This window comes from Bos mutus, chromosome 4 (genome assembly GCF_027580195.1).
Source record: "Bos mutus isolate GX-2022 chromosome 4, NWIPB_WYAK_1.1, whole genome shotgun sequence".
Taxonomy (NCBI): Eukaryota; Metazoa; Chordata; class Mammalia; order Artiodactyla; family Bovidae; genus Bos; species Bos mutus.
The window spans coordinates 55,256,329-55,279,626 of record NC_091620.1 but is presented as its reverse complement, the minus strand read 5'-3'; the positions used below and the strand labels follow the sequence as shown (position 1 = coordinate 55,279,626).

The following is a 23,298-nucleotide window of genomic DNA, read 5'->3' as shown; positions in this document are numbered from 1 at the left end:
CAAATTTTGCAGTGCTTAATCTTCAAAATAAAGCAAGAATCATCTAGGTGCATGAGTGAATAAATGTACCAGTCTGCATAGGTGGCTTTAAAAATCTATACTGTTTATGTCATCACACAAAAATTGTATTGCCCACTCCTTTGTACCCGTAATAAAGACTTCTGTTTGTACCATATTTGACCATTGGAAAACAAAGGAAAAATATTTTCATTGAGAGCTTCAGACAGAGATTAAGTAATTCAAACTCATTTTTATGTGAGCTATGTTTAGAAATACACAGGTTGACATCATTAGGACAGTTTTGTGACTACCGGGCCGTATATTATCTCAGTGTAGCCACGAGATAGTATCAAATAATCACATTATTTGTTCACAAATACTATGAACAAAACTGTATAACTTTGGTATCAATTTCTTTAGAAATCATACCTTCTGAATATGGAAGTAGACTAATAATTAGGAGTTCATTTCATCTGTACAAGTACAGTATATTTAAGATTAGCCAGAATAAGTGTATTTTAGGTTTTCCTTAGTTATCTTTAGCATTGATTCACCTTAGGCTCTCATCAGCCAGAATACCCTGATTCTTGTCAGGAAAGCTTTGCTCCTTCCCCAGCATTTTACATTATGACCTTATAAAATAAATTTGTTTTCTTTTGCTCATAAATGATGGAAATTTTTAGTCCCTTATTTATTTTTCATAGCATTGTATTATAATCAAACTGGGAAGTTTTCAAACAATTTAAAATAACTTGCCCTTCAAATTTCAAGTATCATTATTTTATGTACCACGAAACAGGTGGGTGTATTGTGTCCAAGAGGACTATGAGGGAGGGATTTGAGGGGTAGCAGAAGTATGTGACATGTGATGAAGTGCATACTCCTGTAGTCTGCTTCATGGTGTTCTGATATTCTGATATTCATTGATACATTTCATACAGTAAATTCTATTTCTTAGGCTGTATTCTAAAATATTTGAGGAAAATGTCTAAATGTCTAACATCTCAAGTTTTTGAGAAGTATTCATCATATATTTCAGTAATATTATATGTGTACTGTGAAAAGGGGAGATATGGTGTTTTACTGTATAATCCAAGGCAAATATAATTTTTATATTTCTTATACCTGTGTCCTCCGCCCTCTTGTGTTCTCTGGAAACAGTAGCTGCCCTTTCATCTGTCTTCACCACTCTTATTTCACTGTGGTACTGTTTGGGTATTCACTACTCATTTATCTGAAAATGAATGGTTTTATGTTGTGCAGAAGCAGGAATATGAACTCCTCTAGCCACTAGTTCTCTTTATTTTCACTGTAAAATAAACCAATCTAATAGTTGAGAGCCTAGCAGAAACCAGCCTAATTAGAAGTCCTGTTTAAATATGGCTTTTTAAAATTAAATGTATTGTAGGATGTGATTGCTTGAGGCAGGACATCTTCCTTAGTATGGACACACTGAAACAAAATTTCTCATTTTTTTGGTGAAAATAGAGTAAGTAACATATGCCCTCTGTTGCTTTCAGTAATGGGTTAGTTATTAAATAAAGCATATGCTATTTATTATGCATCTTCCAGTTAAGGCAGATGTAAGAGCAGAATTTGATTAGGGGATCAATTTACTCGCTAAGGTATTTGTAAGGGAGCATCAGAAGTGACAGCACTAATTCCTAAAATTCAACAGGAAAAGAGTATGAGTATCATATCTCTAGTTTCTTATGTCTGATACAATGTAGACACATGGTAAGTATTTATAAAATGAATGGGTGTTAATGAATGAAAAAACAGGAATATAGGAGCAAGTGCCTATTGATTTTTCTCATGTTTAAAAAAATCACAATAAAGTAAATAGTGATTTATTTCAGTTCAGTTCAGTCGCTCAGTCATGTCCAACTCTTTGCAACCCCATGGACTGCAGCACACCAGGCTTCCCTGTCCATCACCAACTCCCGGGGCTTGCTCAGACTCATGTCCATCTAGTCGGTGATGCTGTCTAACCATTTCATCCTCTGTCATCCCCTTCTCCTCCTGCCTTCAATCTTTCCCGGGATCAGGGTCTTTTCCAAGGAGTCAGTTTTTCACATCAGGTGGCCAAAATTTTGGAGTTTCAGCTTCAGCATCAGTCCTTACAGTGAATATTCAGGACAGATTTCCTTTAGGATTGACTGGTTTGATCTCCTTGCATTTATTTAGATGATTTAAATAACCTCTATTCTTTTGAAACACTTTAAAGTCCATTTAAGTTAAAAGGATCACTGTATGAAGGTTAATTGTATTGCAGGTTACCCTCCCACCCTATTTAAGTATGGCTTTTTGAAATTAAGTATATTATAAATTCAGGTCTTTCATTCATGAAGAAAAATTTAATGTTCCTACTTCTGTTTCCTACTTCTGTATTCATCCTCCAATCTCAGGAAGACATGTTAACTTTTTTCTGATTTTCTGATTTTGTCCAAGGGACAGCTTGGAACCTAACAGATTTACCTGGTCAGATTCTCTTATAGCCGAGATACAAGGCCTGGGGAATTTTTCATAACTGTGTCAATAACACACATGAAATATGTTAATATTGGAGATAGCACACATATAATAATAGAATATAAAATAAAGTTTACTGGATACAAGCCACTGTAGAATCTTAATTTGAGGTTCAGTTATTGTCTTTTTGTACTTGGAGCTGACTATTAAATGACTCGTAGTTTCCTCCCCCAAGTCTTCTTTGTGCTAATTTTACTCTGATCAGTTTCATTCTCTCTGTGACATGGTAGAAAAAATAAGCTGTTTACATAATGTTAAACTGTTGAGCAAAACTAAAGCCTGCATAAACCAGCCTAAGTAGCAGCCTCAGCCCAGGTGGTCTAATATTTAGTAGTAATCTTAATTTGGAATAAATCCATTATAAAATTTATGTCAATAACAATGAAGTTTGGGGGGGTAGAGTACAATAAAGGAGTAAAGATCTTGAAGCAGCCTTTCAAATTAAATACATTGATATTAATTTCAGAAAGCCAGATGCAAAAGTATATAATGTGAATGAGATAAACTATGTGCATATACATGCATGTTGCAATCATAGAAATGAAATTAATGGAAAACATTAAAATGCTTACTTGTTTAGCTTTGGGCAGTAGAATTACAAGCAATTTTTCTTTTTTATACTTCTGTTTTTTTCTGTTGTGAACATGCATGACTTTTATAATTAGAAAAATTGCATTTTCTGATAATGTATTTCAAATGTAGTTTTGTCTTAATCTTCTAGATAGAAATAACTGATGTGCTTTAAAATGTTTTGGCTAGATAAATGGCAATTTGTTATGGTGGTTTGCTTTTTTTAAAATAATGCCTCAACAGTTTTACATCTTTAAATAATATAAGCTTTTTTATATTACTTTGCTTGGTATCAAAGAAACCTGGGGGAAAATAAATTAAAAATAGTTAATTCATTTATTTGATTCTTAGATGCCAGAAATCCAGAAAAATTCAGTTCACATCAAGAACCCTACAAGAGTAGAAGAAATCATCTGTGGTCTTATCAAAGGAGGAGCTGCTAAACTTCAGGTGAATCATTATCAAGAAGCCTTTAGCATTAAACCTCTATCTTTCATTTTCAAGCAGACTCATTGATTTTATGTCTTGCTACAATCTGAATAAAGAAAGCTTAGATAGACAAGCTTTCCCTGTCCTTTTGGAATGTAAAATCTAAGAGATGTATCTGGAATTGGTCTAAAATACGCAGAATACCCCACTGGAAACAACAAAAGTTAATAACCTTGAAATAATTTTAGCTTTTCTTTAATATTAAGTGCTCAGCTAACTAGTACTATGCATTAAGTATTAAACCATCTTAAGTAAATTGATTAACTATGATTAATAATCTTTAAAATGTGGACAGTTTCAAGGTGTTCTTTTAATATAATAAATCACAGTAGTCAAAGTAATGTGTAACTATTAGGAGATAGCTAATTTTTCTAATTCTTTTTTTAAAGGAATGTTTTACATGTAAGTTAAATAATCTGGATATTCACTAAAAATGTATTCCCTTTTTTAAACATTTCTGAAAAAACTATTTAGCCCCGTCTCCTAAGTTTCAAGAGCTGGTAAACTATTGCTGTGTCTCATTCCTTCATTCATTGGTTTAGTTTATTTAAACAGACAAATCAAGAACGCACAGTTTCAATAACTAGAAGCATGGCATAGTTTATTTCCACTGACCAAGGAGGTTGAAATTGTGCAATGTTTTATTGCTATCGGAAATAGTATTGCCTGCAGTTTCAAATTCCTATACTGATTAGTCAGATTTTATTTGGGACTGTGCTGGGGTGCTTAAGGTTCACCCTGTAGTTAAGGAAATTCTCAAGACTTGACATATGAACTCCTTTAGGAAACTCAGTGTAGACAGAATAGCCTCCAGTGGAGGGCAGGGCCAGACACTCTAGAGGAGTCTCATTCTTCTAGAAAATGTGCAGTAAGTGTCTGGCCTTGGTGGCTGTGATTTCATAATGCCTTTTCCCTTTTTCTTATAGATAATAACAGACTTTGATATGACACTGAGTCGATTTTCCTACAAAGGAAAAAGATGCCCATCATGTCATAGTAAGTGTGGCATTCATAAATAGATTCACAAAAGTAATCATTAAGTTCCTTTTTTAACCTGTGTTATCTGAGATTTCTTGTGATTTTTTCTTCTTTATGGACATTGAAAGTGAGAGGGGTCTTCTTTTTTTATTATATTTTGAGGATTTGTTTTCCCCATGTTACATAAATGGCTATTTTCCTGTACAGTTTTGGTTGCAAGAGGAATGAAGACTTCTGAAATTTTCTCTCCAAATGTGGTCTATTTATTCAGGAAATATTTAAATGAATTTAAACTTTGAAATAGCCTAAAGAAACAGATTTATCAAATACTTTGTGTTTTCTAGGAATGTTATTAAATTTTTGTGTCATTGATAAGTAAAAGAGTGAGTTACTAAATAAATAGCAACTTAAAATGCGTTGCTGGAATAATATACCTTTTTTGGGAAGTGAATTTTTAAAATAATACTCCTCAACCTGACAACCAGAGATATTAGCCTTCTCTTACTTACTGTTGGAACATGTGTAATTTGAGAAATCATTGATAAATTTATTTTAAAAACCACTAAAAATTACACCCTTTGGCCCAATAATTTTTCTCTGGGAAATTTCTAAGTAATCCCAAATGTCAGGAAAAAGCTTTAGATCTAAGCTTTAGATTTTAAAATCATTAGATTTTCTGGGAATGCCATGTGGATTATAACACTAAGACCAGAAGTTGTAATGATCATGCTTCTTGACCGGGCATTTAACAATAGTAAGTTATTTATATTACTGGTAGCATCAATCAGAGTATTTCTTTTCTTTTTTTATCTTTTAATTGAAGTACAGTTGATTTACAGTGTTATGTTAATTTCTCCTCCACAGCAAAGTACTCAGTTATACACATATATATATTCTTTTTAGTATTATTTTCCATTATGGTTTATCCCTGGATATTGCATATAGTTCAGAGTATTCTTTTAATGCCTAGTTTGCTTTCTTTCTTTAGATGTCATTGACAACTGTAAGCTAATCACAGATGAATGTCGAGAAAAGGTAAAGACTAACTGTAATCCAGGGTTACTCAAAGACGTCATTACCTTTTTGCTGAGAATTTTTTCAGGTTCATTCACACAAACAAGAATAGATGCAAAAGTTCTTATAGCCATATCTGGCACAGAGTAAACACTCAATAGATCTTAGGCTTATTGTATGGATTATATGCTCCCAACTTATTTTAACAAAAAAAAGTAATAATAACTTTTTAATAATAAAACTTTCATGAGAAACTTTTAAACTGATTACCAAAATAGTCTGATGTCCTTACATTACTGCAGAATTAAAACAAAAATATTGTGATGGAAACTCCCTGGTGATCCAGTGGTTAGGATTCTGTGTTTCCAATGGAAGGAGCAGAGGTTTAGTCCCTGGTCAGGGAACTAAGATCCACAAGCCTTGCAAGCAAAAAAAGAAAAAAGTACTGTGGTTTTATGTATTTTGTTCCCTTAAATTGATAGGAAACTGCCTCAGTTCTCTGTTTTCCTTGAGTAGGTTTCTGCCTATGTCTATTTTAACAAGACTCCAAATATGAATCAAATTTAATACCTTCATAAGAGAACAAAAGATTTTTTTGTAGTGATAATTTGATTATTTCAGGTCACTGAATTACTGACCTGAAAGTAAGGTAACTTCTTGTAGATATGTTTGAAAGCGAAAGTGAAGTTGCTCAGTCGTGTCTGACTCTTTGCGACCCCATGGACTGCAGCGTACCACGCTCCTCTGTCCATGGGATTTTCCAGGCAAGAGTACTGGAGTAGGGTGCCATTTAGTTACATGTAAACTAAGATCAACAGAGATCACTTCAGCGGACATATGCATTGGCTAGGCATGATCTTCACCATATAAAGCAGCGTGCGGAAAACATTTGTTTACATTGCTTTGTTTTCTATTAGACTAAGCAGCTTAATGACAACTCTGTAATCTTAATGATTAAATTATTTACTTATTTCTAGTTACTGCAACTAAAGGAAAAATATTATGCTATTGAAGTTGATCCTCTTCTTACTATAGAAGAGAAGTACCCTTATATAGTAGAATGGTAAGTGTGCATTGGGTGATGGGAGGGTTAAAAATATAAAATAACATTACAGTTACAACTAATGGTTTATTTTTCCCCTGTACTGTACATAAATAGATTCATAAATTAGCCAGTGAGTTAGAGCAGTGATTAAATATGACAGCATGAACTCTGATTCTCTAATCACTGCAGCAATCTAGAATTTGTTTTAAGATGAAGATCAGTGAGAATAAATTTAAAGTCATACCCTCAAGCCTTAAATTAAAAACAATTTTTTTTAAGTATATGTGGCTGAATGTGCAAAGAAAAAGAATTAGGATTTAACTTAACTCTGAACTCAGTTGAAGCCAGCAGATGACATAGTTACTGAGAAATGTGCTTCTGATGTTGGTCACATTAATTGAAATTGCAGCATTCCAAGCAAATTACAGCGAAAGCATTGTGTTGAGTCCGGGGAGAATGCTATTTAAAGAAATGTTGACAAACTTAGTCTGTGTCATAGGAGTCCACTAAGATAATCACAGGAATTTGAGGAAGATTTCAAGGAATAGAGATGATGCTTTGATTTCAGAGGCAACAACTTATGGTTTTGGAGTCTTAAGAGAACAGGAATGATGTTACTGGTCTTCATAATCCCGTTACCTAACCTGAATACCTTGCACACTTAATCAGTGTCTATGGTATGAAGCACTGAAAAGAGATTAGATTTACTTTACTTACCTGTCCATAAAAGGAATTGAATCTAGACTTGGAAGGCTTATACCAACTTATTTCAACATGATAAAAGAAAGGACTGTTCCGCAATTAGACTTTTCTAGCAATGGTATAAGCTTCCTTGGGAGAATGAGCTCACTAAAAAGATGGGAGCTGATGCAGGGAAGAAGGTCACCTAGGAATATTATAGATGGATTTTTAGATATCAGCTATAGAGCTTCTGAAGGCTTATTATACTGAGATGCTGTAATTATAGGTGGTTTTATGTAATTACAGAGCACCCATATATAAAACTTTCCATAGCAAGAATTTTCTCTTTCTCACTAGGCAATTTAGGCTACTCATGAAAATTTAGATTACAAACAGGTGGGAAAAAATGGCTTTGCTATTCATTCTTACTGCTGTCAGAGAAGTGATTATGCCTTCCTAGCTTCAATTCAGTTCTTCTCTGTAGACTAAAGAAAGATTTACAACTAGTATCCTTTCATTATCTAATTAACATTAAAACTAAACCAGAGTTTGAGAACTGGGAAATATGGTAAGAACATTGTATCACATTTTGAGACACATGGGGTATACATTCATTAGTGATGAACTTAAATCTCTAAAATTTAAATTCAAAATTACAATGAATGAAGTACTTATTTTCTCATGCAGAAGAACATTTTTAATAAAGATAATAGTGTTCAGTTCAGTTCAGTCGCTCAGTCGTGTCCCACTCTTTGCAACCCCATGAACCGTAGCATGCCAGGCCTCCCTGTCCATCACCAACTCCCGGAGTTTACCCAAACTCATGTCCGTTGAGTTGGTGATGCCATTCAGCCATCTTATCCTCTGTCGTCCCCTTTTTCTCCTGCCCTCAACCCTTCCCAGCATCAGGGTATTTTCAGATGAATCAGCTCTTCGCATCAGGTGGCCAAAGTAATGGAGTTTCAGCTTCAACATCAGTCCTTCCAATGAACACCCAGGACTGATCTCCTTTAGGATGGACTGGTTGGATCTCCTTGCAGTCCAAGGGACTCTCAGGAGTCTTCTCCAACACCAAAGTTCAAAAGCATCAATTCTTCGGTGCTCAGCTTTCCTTATAGTCCAACTCTCACATCCATACATGACCACTGGGAAAACCATAGCCTTGACTAGATGGACCTTTGTTGACAAAGTAATATCTCTGCTTTTTAATATGCTGTCTAGGTTGGTCATAACTTTCCTTCCAAGGAGTAAGTGTCCTTTAATTTCCTGGCTGCAATCACCATCTGCAGTGATTTTGGAGCCCCCAAAAATAAAGTCAGCCACTGTTTCCCCATCTATTTGCCATGAAGTGATGGGACCGGATGCCATGATCTTAGTTTTCTGAATGTTGAGCTTTAAGCCAACTTTTTCACTCTCCTCTTTCACTTTCATCAAGAGGCTTTTTAGTTCTTCACTTTCTGCTATAAGGGTGGTATCATCTGCATATCTGTGGTTACTGATATTTCTCCTGGCAATCTTGATTCCAACTTGTGCTTCTTCTAGCCCAGTGTTTCTCATAATGTACTCTGCATATAAGTTAAATAAGCAGGGTGACAATATACAGCCTTGACGTACTCCTTTTCCTATTAGGAACCAGTCTGTTGTTCCATGTCCAGTTCTAACTGTTGCTTCCTGACCTGCATAGGTTTCTCAAGAGGCAGGTCAGGTGGTCTGGTATTCCCATCTCTTTCAGAATTTTCCACAGTTTATTGTGATCCACACAGTCCAAGGCTTTGGCATAGTCAATAAAGCAGAAATAGATGTTTTTCTGGAACTCTCTTGCTTTTTCCATGATCCAATAATAGTCTTACTTTGCCTTAATTGATATTCTCCTTTTCTTTGATAATTTGACATTCTCTTTATACTTTCCAGGTATACTAAATCACATAGTTTGCTTGTTGAACAGGCTTTACCAAAAGCCAAACTTAAAGAAATTGTGGAAGAATCTGACATTATGCTCAAGTAAGTTTCTTAGATGTTTTGTTGTTAATTGTCTACAGACTTGAACTACTGTCATATATTTATTCACATGTGTTTTTTAATTAAGGCAATCTATAACAATGTTATGTATAAAAACATATCCAAAATATGCCACTTGGTGAGATAAAGAATTTAGAATAACAGATCATTTCAAGGCTAAAAATTTATGAAACCATGATCCTTTTGAAATATTTTATCAAAATACTTTTGAAAGACATGATTATGAAAGGAAAGTTTATAAATCAACTTGAAAAGGATTTTAAACTTATAATTGTTGCTGTTACATGATCTGTTTTCTGAATTCTCAGATTCCCTTGAAAACTACTATTTCCAGGAAGGGTGAATATGTTTTAGCAGATAATAAAAACATTTGTAATCATGAATTATATAAACATTTTTAAGTTAATTTCAGTACTCTTGACCACCTCTTAAATTTTTCAACTTGATAGGCAAATATGATGATGCTTTTTTTTTTTTAATGATACTACATTTTAAGGTGATCTGCTTCTAAGGAGGAAAGCATTAAATTGTCATAAAGAGTGTGAGGACAGCTAGTAAGTATTCCTTTGTAGGCAGCTTAATCTATAGTCCATTAAGAGTGAAATAAGTTTTGATTTTAAGATAAAGACATTACCTGTAGCTGCCAGATCTTAGGTAAGAGAGATGCCAGATGTAAAGAGAATACAGCTGAGTTCCTGCCGCTCTGCTTTTCCTATGATAGAGAATAGATGAACAAGATGGCAAGCAGGAGCTCTTCTAGCTCACCATTTGTGGGTTTTTCAAGGTGTGGTTCATCTATTTGCTGTTAAATGGTATACATAGTGAACTGTAGATTTATGTCCATATTCCAAGTAAGTCTAAAATCATCTAATTTGTACTTAGAATTTACTGAAAGTAGGATAAAAAGTTAACCAGATTGAAAAACTTGTATTAGTATCATCATAGACATCAATAACAGCCCTCTTGGGTAGTATTTTGAAATGAGAATATAAATGAGCCATAGAACCAAGTAGAACTATTTCACTTTTTTAACATCTAGGTGAAAAGGAGATATATCTTGCTTTTTAACACTCAGTTCCCACCTCCATCTTACAGGGAAGGATATGAGAATTTCTTTGATAAGCTGCAACAATACGGTATTCCTGTGTTCATATTTTCGGCTGGTATCGGTGATGTGCTGGAGGAAGTTATCCGTCAAGCTGGTGTATATTACCCAAATGTCAAAGTGGTGTCCAACTTCATGGATTTTGATGACAATGTAAGAATATCAAATCATTCTTATAATTTTAATATCAGAAAATATTTTAATCATGTAAATACATTTTAATTTACTCTTTAGTGTATTATATATTTGTTAAATTAGGCCAACTTGGTGGGCCTTCTATGGGACTTATCTCTCCACGGGTATGTCTGTGTCCGTGTTTTAAAGTAATATACCCTTCTTTTTTTTTTTTTTTTTTTGCTCAGAGCTTTTGTGTAATAAAGTTTTATTAAAGTATAAAGGAGATAGAGAAAGCTTCTGACATAGGCATCAGAAGGGGGCAGAAAGAGTACCCCTAATATACCCTTCTTAAACTTTGTTCCTGAAGCTGCAATCTAATAAGTAGTAAAACTTCTTTAAATTTAATGCAGCAATTCTGAACATTTAACATCTATAGATAGAGAAAAAGTGAATTAGAACTAATGTTATTGAATGAGTTCTAAGAAAGACAATATATTATGATAAACTTAAAATGAAACTGTTTAGGTCGGAAACAAATGAAAAGTAAAAACTGGGTTTTCAGCACATTGTGTTTAACATGTGAAGTGGTCTCTAGAAAGTCACTAACTTCTCAGAGCCCTTCTTACCTATCATGAATGTGAAAATACAAAAAGTAGAATTTGCAGAACCTATTTAAAGGATTTATATTTTTCACAGGGGCTGCTCAAAGGATTTAAAGGAGAACTAATTCATGTGTTTAACAAACATGATGGTTCCTTGAAGAATACAGAATATTTCAATCAACTAAAAAACAATAGCAACATAATTCTCCTGGGAGACTCCCAAGGGGACTTAAAAATGGCAGATGGAGTAGCCAATGTGGAACACATCCTGAAAATTGGGTATCTAAATGATAGAGTAAGTATACAGATCTGTCATTTAATTTTAAGAAAAAACAATTTAGGATGAAACTTGTAGAAAGTTGTTACCACAGGTACCTGAGAAAGTAGTTATTTTAAAGACATTTCAGTTGCTCTTTATCCCTTCACTTTGATGATGATTAAAGGACTTGACATGCACATACGCATGCTGTAGGTTTTGGTGGGGAGAGAGAGTATACCTTCTCAGTGAGGCATCTCTGGCCTTTCCCCACTGGAAACTGGTATCATTCCCTAATCAGAAGAATCAAAAATGTCTCTAGATATTGCCAAATATTCCTTGGGCACTCTCTTCCCAGTTGAGAACCATTGGGCTAGAGAGAAATTATTTTGGAAGAAAAACCAAAGTTTAGAAACTCTCTGTGTCAATGAATTAAAAAAATTTTTTAAAGTATTCATATCAAAGCTTTTACGAAAACAAATTAAGTTACTACATTTTACCCAAAAGATGTGATGTAAATAGTGAGATTTATACTGAAATTATTTACTTCTCCTCCCTGCATGTTAATTTTTGTGACTTTTTTTTTGATTGTTGATTAGGTGGATGAGCTTTTAGAAAAGTACATGGACTCTTACGATATTGTTCTAGTAAAAGATGAATCACTGGATGTAGCCAACTCTATCTTACAGAAGATTCTATAAACAACCATTCTTCAAGAAGACCTCTTGCCCATGGGTGCAATTGATGAAAGAGCTGCTCATCTGTTCATCTGGCTAAAAGACTTTTTTTATTTATAATATATTCTTGCTCCTGAAGTTTTTCCTCTGTATTACTGAAGTATTTTCAGATTTGTTGAATCCATCAACTGGAAGTTCCTATTTCTCCACCTCTCTCAACACACTCCTCACTATATATTTTTTAACAGATTTTAAAAAATTCTTAGAGCTAAAATTGGAAAAATAACTCCCTAAATTTCCAGAATGACTTTTGTAGCTTAATGTTATTATGACATTTTCAAGGAATCTTTTTATATTGGGAAAGTTTGTAGAAGTTTTAAAAGTTTTATGAAATGATGAAATAATGTGCATGATTTTAAGTGTTGTCATTTTTATAATTTGGGTGAATTACGCTGATGGTATTAATCATCTCCTAAAACTTATGTCTAGTTCTTTTGTTTGGTAAAAATCAGTATTTACCAAAAAATATCGGTACTTGATGTTTGAAAAATATCCATTGGTATCGACATGTCACTAATTATTACAGAATGTTCTGTATCAAAGCACTGACGATAAACATGAAATGAAAAACCTTTGTAATTCTGTCAAGACTATTATTATTCATTAGCAAAGCCTGCCATGATTTTCTTGCATATATGTGTGATATATGAATCCTGATATCTTTGTCATAGTGCCTACTTATTTCAGATTTATACACTATAAGAATAAAAAAGATTTTTACAGAGAAAATTTAATTTGCCCTTCAGAAAATAGTGGGGCCTGGGAAAATTGTTTTCCCCCTGTGAAAATATTAGTAAAAGAGGTACTTTATTGTACATCTCAGTGTTTCACAAACAGCCATAGGCAGAAAAAATGTCGCTGGGTCTCATGGTGACTAAAATAGCGTACTTCAGCATTAGGAACCAGTATGCTTCTCTGCAGCCTGACTTTCCATTCCAAATTTTGGCTGCCCTGTAATTGGTTTACACAAGGCTAAGTCTTGCCATTGTGATAAATTTGATCCTGACCCTAGCCCTTGAACTGCAGTCTGTGAGCAACTAGTTGGTGTTCTTAGCATCTGAGCCATGATACAGACAAAGCATGTCCAGCTGGTTCTGATATCCAGTATGGGCAGTAATGTCTAGTCCAGTCATACGTGGTAGAGAGGCAAGGTCTTGTGATGCAAACCTTTTTCCTGCATCCCATCTGTATTCTCCATCACTGCTTCTCTTTTTTATAATAAACAATGAAACAAAGCACACAGTGGCAGAAAGTAGACGGTCCCCACTTAGGTATTTCCAGAATGGAACTCAACACCAAGCTTCTTGCTTTAAAGCAGATAGCATGGCATGTGTGTGCGTGCTAAATCGCTTCAGTCGTGTCCTACTCTATGACTCCATGGACCGTAGCCCACCAGGTTCCTTTGTCCATGAGATTCTCCACACAAGAATACTGCAGTGGGTTACCATGCCCTCCTCCAGGGGATCTTCCCCGCCCAGGGATTGAATCCCAGTCTCTTTGTCTCCTGCATTGGCAGGCAGGTTCTTTACCACTAGTGCCATCTGGGAAGCCCATGGCATGGAGGCAGGGTGGGGTGTCAATTACCTGGAGGACTTTTTCACATAGAAAAAATTGGGACTCCCTTATCAAATGATAGCTCCTTACTCCTGTGTTTGCTATTAGAGCTTGCCATATTGGCTATTTTCCAAAGGAGTTTATAATATGCGTCCACAAACAAGCACACTGTGGTGTAAGTGTAAGGAATACTAAAGTTCTGACCTGCTTTCTTGTCACTGCTCAGTCAGTCACCTCCCTTTAAAATAAAAGCCACAAGAACAGTCTCTACAGCTTCTTCTAGCCACTACCAATTTAGAAATGTCAAGACTTGCTGTGGGATTAAATGTGTAGGGTGAGAGAGGAGCACTGGCTTGGATGGACGGTGCTGGGAAGGGAGTGGGAATATACACTCTATTTTGGACACACTGAGTTTGGGATGCCTATGAAATGTACAGATGATACCGTAAGTGGACTAGAGCTCAGAGAAGAAAATTTGAGTACTGTAAATCTTATCTGCATTTAAATGATATTTAAATAGGGCCACTGTAAGCTGCAAGGAACTCCCCTGCTGCTGCTAAGTCGCTTCAGTCCTGTCCGACTCTGTGCGACCCCAGAGACGGCAGCCCACTAGGCTCCTCCGTTCCTGGGAATTCTCCAGGCAAGAACACTGGAGTGGGTTGCCATTTCCTTCTCCAATGCATGAAAATGAAAAGTGAAAGTGAAGTCGCTCAGTCGTGTCCGACCCTCAGCGACCCCATGGACTGCAGCCTACCAGGTTCCTCCGTCCATGGGATTTTCCAGGCAAGAGTACTGGAGTGGGGTGCCATTGCCTTCTCCAGAAACTCCCCTAAACTACTGAAATTCCAACATGAAGGATGACCACACAGTATCAAACACTATTTTGATAATATCCAAAAACAGGAGTAAATAATTGGGAGTAGCATTCTTATTTTATAAAAAAGACTTCAGAGATCCAAGAGAAGAGAAGAAGGCTTCAAAGAAAGCCACTCTGTTCCTAGAAACCTGATATTAAAGTGCTTACATATAATTTTGCAGTCAGGCCAACTTCCCTGACAAAATGATGTATGTTCCGTTAGCAACGGAAAGAATGGAAGTGCCAGGCGGCACTCAATAAGCTAGATTTAGAAAGCTAAATACTGCGTGGTATCATTTATATATGTAGATACAAAAAAATAAAAAAGTTGAAGTCAGAGGGGAGAAAAGGTGATTACCAGGGCCTAGGGGGTGGGGGAAATAAAAGGATACAAACTTTCATCTGTAAGATAAATAAGGTCTGTGAATCCAGTGTATATCATGGTGACTATAGTTGATAGCACTATCATATAGTTGAAATTTGCTGACAGTAGAAGTTAAATGTTCTCTCAAAAAATGTGATGTATATGTTAATTTAAGTTGATGGGAATCCTTTCACAATGTATATTTATGTCAAATCATCACAAACCGTTGAAATGTCTTAAACAGTTTTTTAAATTACACCTCAATAAAGCTAAAAAGTAAAAGCCAATAAGACAAAGACCCAAGAAGAGCCAGTATTTCAGTCTGAATCTAAAGGCCAGAAAAGACCAGTGTTTCAGGTCAGCAGTCAGGCAGGCAGTTTAAACACAAAAACAAATACCAGCTAAAGTTTCCTTCCATTCTTGAAGCTCTAAGGCTCACAGTCCTTAAATTCCCCAGAGAAACTTATTTTTTATTCAGCCAACCTGCTACTGTAGAAAATAGCCAGTGAAGAAATTCAAACAGGACCAGCTAGAGATCTAGGGTAGAGAATAAGCACAAGATATTCATCTCCATGAACATGTGAGTATAAAGATGTTACAAATCAAATGCATTCCAAAGGGCAATTCAATTCAACAGATCATTAACCTATCTAGTGCACTCAAGGAATTCTGTTAAATGAAAAAGCTGCGTGACTGTGTGCTCCACAGAGGAGGGTTAAGGAACATTAGTGACAATGGCAGCGGCGGCCGGGAAGGCCATGGGCACCTCTTTCCCCTCCCAAAAGCACACAGAATCCCTGAAGCTGCCTCTGCAAAGAGTAAACCAGGGACTTCCCTGGTGGTCCAGTAGTTGCAAGTCTACCATGCAATGCAGGGGACACAGGTTTGATCCCTAGTCGGGGAATTAAGATCCCACATGCCACAGAGCGACTGAATTGTGTGCCATAACTAGAGAGGCCGTGGGCTGCCACTAAGACCTGATGCAGCCAAATATTTTTTTTTAAGAGTAAATCAGAACACCAGCCCCTGAGCTCCTTGCCCTCTGGCTTCAGATTGGCTTCAGCTGATGGGAGCAGGACGGAGAAGATGAGTGTTTCCTCTCTCACCACTCTGCCCACTGCCAGCCACAGTTCTGGGGGTGGCTGTGTCCCTCCACCCACTCCTACCAGGCAGCCCCGCCCAGGCTCCCCGTGACCCTTCAGTCCCAGCATTAGATCGGCTTCCCACTCTTGACACCCAACAGCAGTCATGGGTACCTTGGCATCCTGACTGCACCGCCCCGCCCCAACCCCACCACACTCGTGTAAAGAGTCTTTTCATTCACTTCTCTTCAGACGTCCCACTTGAGTGTATGTTTCCAGCCAAGACCCTGACAGATACACCCCCTTTCTACTGTACAGCGATCTTCCACTTCTTTCAACTCACTCCTGCTGGGTTTTTAACCAAGGGGATTCTGGGGGCATGGCGTATTCTTATGGGAGAAATGAACCTTCAAATAAAACACAAAACCTGATAATTCAATATTTTATATATGAAAAATTCATTTTCCAACATTTGTTCCACTGAATGAGTGCACAGCATTTTCAGGAACTATCTCAGGGCTACATCAGTACAAAATAGTTTAAATTAGTCAAACAAAGTCGCTTCAAAAGGAAAATCATTGGTTACTTCAGGGTGAGTGCCACCACCATGAGGGGACATAGGCAGCAAGGTGGTTACTGCATAACATGACAGGTCAGCAGGCACAGTGTCCTACACAGAGAGGCCCCAGGCCTTAGGGCACTTCCTTCTCCGGGACAGAGGGGTGACAGAAATACATCACTTCGTTTATGCTCACCTGTTGGGATGACATTTCTGTCTTGGCTACAGTGAGATAACTCGAGTGTGGCTGAGCCATCAGCCCTACTTGTATCTATCTGATCACAGGATTCAGGGCGGGAAGAGAGGGTGCTATGGGATAGAGTGATGAGAATAAGAAAGAGTAAAGCAGACAATCTTATGTGACAAATGCAGAATCAATTTCTCTGCTCATGGCACAACATGCCTTATGTCTGGTCCACTGATTTTCTTTGTAACCTCCAAGTTACCTGGCCAATAGAAGGACAACAAGGTGGGATGTGATTAACCAGAAAAGTGTGTGTGTGTGTGTGTGTGTGTGTGTGTGTATAGGCATGGTGGAGACCGGGCATTACCAGGAGAGTGTGTGTGTGTGTGTGTGTGTGTGTGTGTGTGTGTGTGTAGGCATGATGGAGACTGGGCATTACCAGGTGTGTGTGTGTGTGTGTGTGTGTGTGTGTGTGTAGGCATGGTGGAGACAGGGCATTACCAGCTGTGTGTGTGTGTGTAGGCATCGTGGAGACTGGGAATTACCAAGTGTGTGTGTGTGTGTGTTTAGGCATGTTAGAGACTGGGATTTACCAGGTGTGTGTGTGTGTGTGTAGGCGTGGTGGAGACTGGGCATTACCAGGTCTTGTATAGGCTGCTAAGAAGTTTCCTGGGGCTGTCTGGGAATGCTGCTGGGACCTGCCCTCTCTTTTCTAGCCACCTGAAGAACACTTTGAAAACACCAGCAAGTTAACATTTTTAATCCTCTTTATGTAGATATCCCAGACACATTTTCCTCTGTTCCCTCCAAGATGATTACAACTTCTGTATGATGCTGTTTTCCTTTAATAACAAAGCCACCCACCCAGAAGGCTCACAAAACAATAGCTGACAATGCAGCACTTTGACTATTCTACACCACCCATGCGAAGGCCCCCGCACTGATTTTATGTAGTGTCACTGGCATCAGCCTAAAATTCTCACCATGAATATCAACCCACCCCGATGTATGTCCCAGGAGCTATGTGATCCGTCGACTACTTGCTGACCATCCCCTTCTGAGAGACCCGCGCACCCTCAGTGCACATTCTGCCACAACAGGGGCTTGGTATCACGCGAGTGGCTCATGGCAGGTTTAGAGCTCATCGTGTTTTGTCTCCTGGTCTTTGAGTTTAAATTCCTCAGCCGTGACCTTCCCATCTCCATTTCGGTCCTGGTTGGTGAACATATTCTTCACGATCATCTCAGCATCGAATCCAGGAGCGAGTTTCCCTTTTCCAGATGCCACCTGGGCATGAATGTACTCTGAGAACTGGAGAGAAAGAGGCAGTACAGACCATGAGACAGGGTAGCCGAAGACACCAAGCTGGAGCCTGAACAAGGCGGTCCTGGGACAGTGGGGTTGGAATTTGAGTCTGAGCCAGCACAACAGACAAAATCTTCTGAGCTATACGATCTAGATTTTTTTCCTCCAGCACGCGTGCTCAGTCGCTTCAGTTGTGTCCAATTCTGTGACCCCATGGACTGTAGCCCACCAGGCTCCTCTGTCCATGGGATTCTCTAGGCAAGAATACTGGAGTGGGTTGCCATGCCCTCCTCCAGGGGATCTTCCTGACCCAGAGGTAGAACCCGTATCTCCTGCATCACCTGCACTGCAAGCAGATTCTTCACCTCTGAGCCACCGGGGATGGCTTTAACCTCTGGATGCAGGTTAAAAACCTTGGACAAAATGACTATAGGAGTGCTTAGGTTCCAGGCAGCCAGTACCTAGCAGTCACTGGAACTATCCTGTTTCCCTAAATCAACACTTAGTTTTCCACCTACGACTGATCCCCTAATCATCCTTGCCTCTGAAAATTCATTCATTCATACAATAAAACCTTACTGTCTACTGTATGCTGAGCAGCATTCTAGAGCCTAAAGATTCATCAATAAACAAAACATCCTGCTCTTGTAATTCTAGCGTATACTAGTGGAAAAGATACACTATTAAAAAGGAACATTTAGAATATTTTGCAAACACTAAAAAAGGAACATTTAAAAGGTAAGTAAACTACATATTAAGTTAGAAAATAAAATGCTCCAGAGAAAGGAAAGAGTCAGCCAAGTCAGGAAGATCAAGAGTACAGCCAGGGGAATTGGTTTAAGTATCAATTCGGTGGTCAGGGTAAATGCACAGTGCTAAAGAGAAGTGTGTATCGAGGCTTAAAGGAAGTGAGGGAACAAGCCTAGCAGTTACCTAGGGGAAATGTCTGCTGAGCAGAGAACAGCCGGTGCAAAGGCCCCGGGTGGACACATGCCCAGTGTGTTTACAGCACAGCAAAGGGAGAGTCGATGGAAGGAGGGCACAGCGAGCAGGTGGTAGAGGGCTTTGTGGGGCCCTTGGGGGCCACTGCAAAGACTTTGAATATAAAGGCATGTATGATTAGGCCAACAAATACAGCTGTTCTCTTACTGCTCGGCCAGCCCTTGCTTCACCTACACCCTACTCACAAGAAACCCTGCCCCAGCTAGTGATTGCTCTCCTCTTTATGCCAAAACAGCTCCACCTGCTAGTTTATTAAAGGGAAATATCTGCCCTCATGATGGTCTTAACCTGAGGGCCTGTGAGGGTTGTGTCCTAGCTGCTGGTTTCCTTGGTAACTGATGAGCCAACCTGACATTAATTCCCCTATTAATGGTAGCCTCCTTCACCTCCCGGAGAAGGCAATGACACCCCACTCCAGTACTCTTGCCTGGAAAATCCCATGGACAGAGGAGCCTGGTAGGCTGTAGTCCATGGGGTCGCTGAGCGTCAGACATGACTGAGTGACTTCCCTTTCACTTTTCACTTTCATGCATTGGAGAAGGAAATGGCAACCCACCCCAGTGTTCTTGCCTGGAGAATCCCAGGGACGGGGAGCCTGGTGGGCTGCCGTCTCTGGGGTCGCACAGAGTCGGACACGACTGCAGCGACTTAGCAGCAGCAGCAGCCTTCTCCCCCGGGTAGTAAAGGTTCCTGCTATGTCCTATCTGCCATATACTGTGGGGGTGACACTCCAGGACCTTTGCTGCAGACATGGAAGATCCCTGTTCAATAAGTTGTTGATGTCTCTGTCACCATCTCCAGGCTCTTTCTGCAGTCTCCAGGCTGGACAACTACAAGGGTTTGGGGCCTGCAGGATGCTGCCTGACGGGAGGCTTCTGCAGAGTTCTGAGATGAAGCGGGCCCTGTTCCAACTCACGTTTTAGAAGGACCACTCTGGCTGCTGTGAGGGGCAAGGGTGTGAGCAGGAAGACCTCTGCAGAGGTCCAAGTGGGAGGTGATGGACACTGGATTGAGGTGCTATGGAGCGGAGGTGGTGAGAAGTGGTCAGGTTCTGGGTATATTTTCAAGAAAGAGCTAGAATAATTTCCTGATGGATTTAATCTAGCCTGTGAGAGGAAGAGGAGAGATGACTGGGTGCTCTCTCCTGAGCAACTGGAAGGGAAGTGCTGTCATCGAATGAGATGGGAAAGGCTTTGGGTGAAGCAAGTTTTTGTGGGGATATTGGGGGTTCAGTGAATGACGATGTCAAGTGGGCAGCTGATACCTTAGTGTGAAGAGGACAGAAGACAGGCCCGGAGCTGCCAATCTAGAAGCCATCAGAATGAAGATGATAAAGCCTTAGGATGGGAGGGGGTCACCAAGGGATGATGTCAACGGGGAGGAGAGCAAAGTTCAGGACTTAGCCTGGGGCCCTTCACTCTGAAAAGCCCTGGGAGAAGCAGCTACCAGTGAGGCAGAAGGAACCTGGGGAAACTGTGAGGTGGAAGCCAGGAAAAGAAGGCATCTCAAAAAGGAAACAGCTGTGCTAAAGCAAGCTTGCGAACTGACCATTGGGTTCAGTGCCTGAGCAAGAAACCAAGTTCAGTGGCGTGGAGGATAAAGACCCAACAGGACTGGGTGTAAAAGAGATTAGGAGGAAAGGAACTGGAGGCAGGAAGGACAGACAACTCTTGAGGCTTCTGCTGTAAAGAAAGCAAAAAAAATAAAAGAAATGGAAAGATGCATTAATAAGGAAAAACAGCAGCATGCTCTTAAGCTAATGGGAATAGTCCAGAAGTTGGGAAAATGTGGATGATAGAAGAGAGAAGGGGAGAAGGCTGGAGCCACATCCTTGAACAAGGAGATGGGAACAGGCAGAGACCTGAAACTCCCCAGAGCTGCGACAAGACAAAGACCCTCTTGCCCAGCTCCACAAAGGGTGTCTCATTCAGGAGATACAACACAGGATCTAGACGATCAAGACATCTACAAACCACTGGATGGCTGTGCAAACTTGGGCAAGCCATTTACCTTCTCTGTGCACAGCTGTTTTCTTCTGAAAAATAGGGGTGATTACCTGGCTGTCATGAGGGCTAAGCAAGATAATATATGTGAAAAACACTTAGAACCATGCAGGCAGCAGTGAGCACCCAGGAACGAAGAACTGAGTCCAGATCCGTGAGCCGTGGAATCAACCCCTGAACTTCTCAGGGCCTCAGTTTCTTCAAAGAGGAACTGTGAGCTTCGACTTAGAGGACTTAGTGTGTGTGTGCAAGCGCCTGACACACGAGCGAGCATGCAGTTTACAGATCACAAGGAGCAAGCAGCGGTATCCTCACTCTGAGTGGGTTCACATTCAGGATAGGTGCCCCAGCCCAGGGAGCTTCCCTGAGCTCCTTGGGCCCCACTTGTATTCAACAAGGTCAGTTACCTCTTCCAGGAGGACTTCTCCATCACCATCCTTGTCGATCTCTTCAAAGAGGTTGGCTGACACCTCACCGTTCCATACGAACATGTACCCCTCTGGCAGGCCAGCCACGAGCTCCAGCAGCTCGATGTCAAACACCAGCACGGCACTGCCGGGCACTTCTCCATCTGCCACAGGACAGGGGTGGAGGTGGCATTAACAACAAGGCAGCGAGCATGCCCCTCTGCCCCCCGCCCCAACACCCAGGCTCTGGCTGCCTCATGGATGGAGGAATCTCTTGGGACAGCAAAAAGTTCAGCCTCAGCAAGTGGTTCTTCCAAACTGTCGGTAGTGAGTCTCAAATCAATTTAAAGAATGAGACCAACGTTTTTTTAAATTAGTGAGAGAATAAAATCAGAGTACATTATACATAAAAAGGATAGATACTATTTTATGGAACTTAGTTTTAATCATATAAAACTAAATCTATACGTATTATTGTTGTTGCTCAGTCACTAAGTCATGTCCAACTCTTTGTGACCCCATGGACGTAGCCCACCAGACTCTTGTATCCGTGGGGTTCTCTAGGTAAGAATACTGGAGTGGTTTGCCTTTCCTTTCTCCAGAGGATCTTCCCGGAGCAGGGATGAAACCCTCAGCTGCTGCATTGGCTGGCAGGTTCTTTACCACTGAGCCACCAGGGAAGCCCATATGTATACATATACGAAGTATAAATTGTATGCTTATGCATAACACTAATTGGGAGATAAAATGTAATTCTTACTGTGTCTTGGTGAAAAGAAGTTTAAAAGCAACCAGCAGAGACTATAATGGTACAACTTTTGAATAACTTTAACCACAGAACTTTAAGAATAATACATTATGCCTTAAAATCATGAGCCATGATGTGATTTGTAAACACAAATTCTAGAACAGTATATATAGTATGGGCCCAAAATAACTCAGAAGTATGTGACTATAATAAATGTAATGTGTATTATTTTAAATTATATATTGTAATTAATTATATGTCATGGGAGTATAATCTTACAGGATACATTTTTTTTAAGTGTTTTTTCTCAGATTGGGGAAAATAGCATAGAGTATATCTTCTCCAATTATTTAAAAAATTTGAAAAAATCAATCCAAAGTGCCTATCACTTCTGTAAATTAGCACTTCCCATCTACTCCATTTCCAAACAGCAAAAGTACAAGAACTGAAAAAGAAGGGGTTCCCGCCAAACCCCATGAGGAGGGTTCATTTTGGCCAAAATCATGAATCAAACCATAATAGCTCTGAGGGCAAATACCACCAGTATTTCCAGAACTTGACACCAATCTTTTCCACAAGGAAATCTTCTTAGATAGCTTCTTAGATAGCATTCCACTGTCCCAGGAAACAGTTTCCCAAGGAAGCGCCGAGCTCATCTGGGAAGCCCTTTCAGTGACATTTCCCACACGTGAGTCTGAAGAGTCAAGGGTTTTTTGTTTTTTTTTCTCCCACAGAAACCCCTGCTTAATCCCATTAACATGGCACTCACACCAAATTCATGGGGTTTTGAAATAAAAATGCTAAAGACTTGAATAAAAACCACAGCTTTTCTGGGTTGGGGTTTTAAATGGAAGAAGCATATTGTGTTAGAACATCAAAAAGCACAAAATACAAACAATGACCATGTCCCAGATGCCTTTTCTACTACAGACTCACCCACGCCAGCCTCGCCGTAGCCCAGGTGGGGCGGAATGATCACAGTCCGCTTCTCTCCAACGCACATCTCTCTGAGACCCATATCCATTCCCAACACGACCTGTCCAAATCCTAAAACGATGTTATACGTTTTGCCTAAATTCCACCTGAAAA

General features: G+C 39.2%; 2 protein-coding genes across 5 annotated transcripts in view; one reads left to right on the top strand and one right to left on the bottom strand.

Moving 5' to 3' along the window:
• NT5C3A (5'-nucleotidase, cytosolic IIIA) overlaps positions 1-12,832 on the top strand; it is a 39,203-nt gene extending 26,371 nt beyond the window's left edge. For all 4 annotated transcript variants that reach the window (XM_005889117.3, XM_005889119.3, XM_070369513.1 and 1 more), the window contains 8 exons: positions 3,454-3,552; positions 4,518-4,587; positions 5,558-5,604; positions 6,561-6,646; positions 9,221-9,310; positions 10,424-10,586; positions 11,247-11,447; positions 12,008-12,832. In XM_005889117.3, coding sequence (XP_005889179.2) covers positions 3,454-3,552; positions 4,518-4,587; positions 5,558-5,604; positions 6,561-6,646; positions 9,221-9,310; positions 10,424-10,586; positions 11,247-11,447; positions 12,008-12,109 — 858 coding nt within the window. In that variant the 3' untranslated portion in view covers positions 12,110-12,832. The remainder of the gene's footprint in view (positions 1-3,453; positions 3,553-4,517; positions 4,588-5,557; positions 5,605-6,560; positions 6,647-9,220; positions 9,311-10,423; positions 10,587-11,246; positions 11,448-12,007) is intronic.
• A 3,597-nt stretch (positions 12,833-16,429) lies between these two features.
• The window catches only part of FKBP9 (FKBP prolyl isomerase 9), a 43,728-nt gene continuing 36,859 nt past the window's right edge, over positions 16,430-23,298 (bottom strand). The window contains exons 8-10 of the mRNA XM_070369512.1: positions 23,146-23,291; positions 21,462-21,625; positions 16,430-18,055 (exon numbers count right to left, since the gene is read on the bottom strand). Of these exons, the coding sequence (XP_070225613.1) occupies positions 17,879-18,055; positions 21,462-21,625; positions 23,146-23,291 (487 nt within the window). The 3' untranslated portion in view covers positions 16,430-17,878. The remainder of the gene's footprint in view (positions 18,056-21,461; positions 21,626-23,145; positions 23,292-23,298) is intronic.